The following is a 5000-nucleotide window of genomic DNA, read 5'->3' as shown; positions in this document are numbered from 1 at the left end:
TCAATGGAAACTGCAGGGGTTGCGGTGTTACATCGAAATTTGTGACTCAAGACGTTGCTTATTTCAACATAACCATAGGCTGGTTTTCAAGTTGTTTTTATGCTTAGTTTCTCTTAATACATCCATGGTACACTACAGCACACACGTTTCAGTGTTTTGATAAGACTGCTGCAGGCCAGCACGCACGTTGTGAACCGAACCCCCCATCTACTCAGTGCTAAAACAAATGTTGGAAGAAAATGATAGACGTGCAGAAAAATAATCCACCATTCAGCAGAGTTTTCAAGAATGCAGCTGCCAGCAGTTCATGTGCTCAAAATGATTGATGGTTAAACCACTTAAAAACCATATATACTTCATGGTACATAGCAAAAATAGACTGGCTACAAGCTCACATAGCGTCACAAGGCAAAGGCATGGTGAGCTTGTAGATCTACTATTTTCGCCAAATGTTCAACATATTATTTTGCCAAATATTCCCTGTTTGTGCAGAATGTATGCCCAGAATAGAGATGCTAGGGTTCATGTGGTTAAAAGCCTTGACTCATATTTCCATGTTGTGTAATGTAACTCAACTGCAACTGGTCTTTTTTTTGTCTTTATATTTTTGAATATGGAAAACATTCATATCAAACAAGCCTAGTGTATGGATGTGTGTAATAAAAGCACGTATGTGCAGTGTGTGTACCTGTGAGAGACTGATAGTCCCTCCCTGTGAGTATGTGTGTGCGTGGAAGGGTCCAGGGGTGCACGTAGCACTGCACGGGACACAGGGCCCGGAGATTGGGATGTTGCTATAGCGATGGAAGGGGACCACGTGGGCAAAAGACGCGTCAGAGAAACCAAGAGTCTCAGGACATGGAGGGTCTCCTTCCACACTGAGAGAGAGAGAGAGAAAGAGAGAGAGAGAGAGAGAGAGGGAGAGAAAGAGAGAGTGAGAGAGAGAGAGAGAGAGAGAGAGAGAGAGAGAGAGAGAGAGAGAGAGAAAGAGAGAGAGAGAGAGAGAGGAGAGAGGGAGAGAGAGAGGGAGAGAGGGAGGGAGAGAGAGAGAGAGAGGTTGTAATGGAAAGCTTCCTTTCTCAGTAACTCCTCCTATGAACTGGAACTACAATTGAAGACAGGAAAACACAAGAAATAAGAAGAAGCAGTGAATTAAAAACACGGAGAGATAGACAGAGACAGAGAGAGAGAGAGAGAGAGAGAGAGAGAGAGAGAGAGAGAGAGAGAGAGAGAGAGAGAGAGAGAGAGTGAGAGAGAGAGAAAGAATGAGTTCTCTCTCTATCACTCTTTCTCTGTATCACCAATCACCATGGACACCACCCATGACAGTATACATCAACCTAAAATAACCTGTGCATGCACGCATGGGTCGCACGTGCACGATAATAAAAATAAATAAATATATTTTTAGTCTCTCTGTTGCTGCTGTCTGTTTACTTCTCAGGTCTACATATGAGTCATGTCAGCCGTCATCCAAACTGTTCCATTCCATGCTATGCCAAGCTGTGGCATGCCAGTTATGTTTAGCCCTTGGCCAGTTGGACTGGCGTATCTTCAAGACATGTCAGCTATCATCTGTAGCTGAACAGAGATGCACTGACTCATCCCTCCTACTGACATCACTCATTATTACACTGAGAGCAGGCAGAGAGACAGACAGCAGGAAAGCTGAGAGGGAGACAGTGTAGGAGAGACAGACAGTAAGGAAGCTGAGAGGGAGACAGTGTAGGAGAGACAGACAGTAAGGAAGCTGAGAGGGAGACAGAAGAGAGAGAGACAGTGTAAGAGACAGACAGAAAGGAAAGCTGAGAGGGAAACAGTGTAGGGGAGACATGGAATCAGCCTGGTCACCTGAAGACTGCTGGTGCAAATCCTTGGAGGGAGAAACACTCGTGGTGCAACTGTGAATAAGAAGCACTCATCTCCCAGAACAAGCTCAACTCAACTTATAGCCTATATCCTTTATACAGGTCAATTAACGTTCACATTCAACTATATATGATAATACCCATGTAAAAAGAGACAAAAAAATACAATGATCGCAAACATTTAAAAACATTCATAAGAATTACAATAATAAAATAAAGATAATGCCCTTGGGCAAGGTACTTATACCACAACTGCTTCAGTGAGCTGCCCAGTGGTCATAGTAAAAGACTGGTTGTACTAGGCAGCTGAAAAAGAATAAAGTCTGCACACTGGTAGATGCAAAAAGCTCCAGAATGTATTGCTCGTCAACGTTTCGGCCTGTTCAGGCCTTCATCAGGACATATAATATATGTCCTGATGAAGGCCTGAACAGGCCGAAACGTTGACGAGCAATAAATTCTGGAGCTTTTTGCATCTACCAGTGTGCAGACTTGATTCTTTTTCATTATACTTTGTTTGTCTAAGCACCTGGACTAACGGATGTGCGCGCACTATTCTTCATACATGTACTAGGCAGCTCCCAGTGACCAACAGTAAAGGGCTGTGGTTTCAACTCTCAGGTGTTTATGCTGGTATATATGTATCTGTATGGAACAATGTTCAGTCAACTTCCCAATCTTGCAATAAATACGTAATCTCTGTGTGTACGTACGTACGTATATACAGTAATTCACGTATCTTGAGAATCGTTCGACTGACTTCAAATACGGCATACGAATCACAGACCAGTACCCCACACCTGTCCAATTCTCCACATGTGCCATTTGATTACTTAGTCCACTTTCCAGTCAGTTTGGACTCTTCAGACATTCTCCACACACGTTTACCAGTTTAAAAGGACTTTCCAGGACCGCCGATCCCTCGATATGCCCATATATGGCCATATACTGATAACATCAGGGATCTCCATATATGGGCAATTGGGCATCAAAGGGACAAGGGCACACAGATATAGGGCTTGGCAACGTGTCGTCACCACGGGGGGCGTGGCATAGTAGCTGCAGACATACTGGTGGGAGTCAATGTTAAGGGTTCTATGACATTCATTTTCACTTTTTATATGTTTTATGTTTTTTTGGGGGGTTTTATGACCTCAATTACACCCAAAAACTCTGAACTTTGAACATTCAGTGGATTTTATGTGGTCTGGGGTTTTCTGAATAATTAGGCTGAAAAGTAATCTGAGCTTGGCCCTTGGACAGTGAAGTCACAGGCCATTAATCCCGCCCACTCTCCTCCTCGCCCCTCCCATCCCCTATCCTTTCCTTTGGGGGGGGGCGGAGCAGAGGAGATGATTGACAGGCAAAATCCCTCAACAGCGACACCCGCAGGCAAAGATTTATTTTTTCATTGCAGTTGAAAAGGCAAAAAAAAAATGTGAGAGAAAAACACCTGCCATGGATCAATGGAGTGGAATTTTTTGTTAAAACTTTTTATACACGTTTGAAGGAACATGACAAAGACTTTTAATGTGTGGTAAAACTGAACGTCATGAAACCTTTAAGTCAACCTGTTTATCCCCCACCAAGATGTCCGCCGCTACCAAATGACGCCCACTTCAGGATTTTTTGCTACGCACTAGAGATCTCCATTTAAGGGAATAAAAGGGACACAGGCAGACAGACACATACTGTACAGACATCTCCATTATGGGCAGAAAAGGGACATTGACAGATGTTTACAACGGGTACTCTGACAACGGGTATAACGGGTATTACATAACAGGGTGGGGCATGCATTCCCTATTTGCATCGTTCCCAACTTGCATCGTTCCCGAGTAGGCCGGTGCCCAACGGGCACTGTTCTATAGTATGAGATAAAAGTGACAAACTGAGGTAATAGATTAATGAAGTGCATCACCACCAAGCAGCACAGCCATCAAGTAGAGTGCATCATGTTCAACTCAGGCTCAAAAAAGTACTCGGTGCCTGGCTCAGAAATGCATAGTCTATAACAAACCAACAACACACAGTCAAGAAGACAGTGTTCTCTCAAGGCAGCATGACTACAGTGAGCTGACAGGGAGACATAAGACATCATCTACAGTATACTGGAAAAATACACCTTAGTTAACATGATATACTGACAGAGGAGAGGAGAGGAGAATAAGGAGAGGAGAGGAGTCGAGTGTGTGTAACTCCTCAGTGTGTGCCAAACATGAAACTGCCAGAGTCACATGGGCACTTTGTGTGCGTGTGTGTGTGTGTGTGTGTGTGTGTGTGTGTGTGTGTGTGTGTGTGTGTGTGTGTGTGTGTGTGTGTGTGTGTGTGTGTGTGTGTGTGTGTGTGTGTGTGTGTGTGTGTGTGTGTGTGTGTGTGCATCTCCTACTGTACTGCCAACAGCTACACACTCACATGATGATGACTCATCATGCCCCACAGAAGTGTGTGTGTGTGTGTGTGTGTGTGTGTGTGTGTGTGTGTGTGTGTGTGTGTGTGTGTGTGTGTGTGTGTGTGTGTGTGTGTGTGTGTGTGTGTGTGTGTGTGGTGGGAGGGGGGCGGGGGGGGGGATGTGTATGTGATTTTTCAGACCAATATTGTGATTGTGAGTCGCTTTGCGATTACAGGTCAAGCTTCAATTCTGTTTACTACTAAAACATTGGATACTGTTAACATCAGTTGATATTTTAAGGACCATACCAGTTTACAATTACAATTTACAATTTAGGCATAAAGCAGACGCTCTTATCCAGAACGACTTACAAGTGGGAGTTTGGAATAAGAAGAGTAATACCAGTATTACTGCATGTTTAGCCCATTGAGTACAAGTCATGAATAATTTACATTACTACCATATATTTTCTAAACAAAGCATAGTTTATATGAAATGTTGTATAATTACCGGGCCGATTTCTTAATTTATTTCCTGATTCTCTAATATTATACCTCAAACCTCCAGAGGATAAGCCCACCATGAAATGATGTGCTTCTACATCAGCTAATATAATATTCATTCAGTCCATAACTTCACCATGATGAAGTTACGGACATCTGAATTTTATTCATAAAACAAGTTTTTACTCCAGGGAGCAAGGAAGATGTTTCAAATTAATCCACAGCTTCAACTGGATT

At 43.2% G+C, this 5000-nt stretch overlaps 1 protein-coding gene across 1 annotated transcript in view; it reads right to left on the bottom strand.

Moving 5' to 3' along the window:
* LOC308096440 (IQ motif and SEC7 domain-containing protein 2-like) overlaps positions 1–5000 on the bottom strand; it is a gene marked incomplete at both ends in the record, with an annotated part of 100784 nt that overhangs the window by 14399 nt on the left and 81385 nt on the right. Inside the window, one exon of the mRNA XM_080443862.1 lies at positions 710–878. Within this exon, the coding sequence (XP_080299988.1) occupies positions 710–878 (169 nt within the window). The remainder of the gene's footprint in view (positions 1–709; positions 879–5000) is intronic.

The sequence above is a fragment of the Gymnoscopelus braueri genome (genome assembly GCF_963280865.1).
Source record: "Gymnoscopelus braueri genome assembly, chromosome: 12".
Taxonomy (NCBI): Eukaryota; Metazoa; Chordata; class Actinopteri; order Myctophiformes; family Myctophidae; genus Gymnoscopelus; species Gymnoscopelus braueri.
This window is presented reverse-complemented; position numbering and strand designations above follow the sequence as displayed.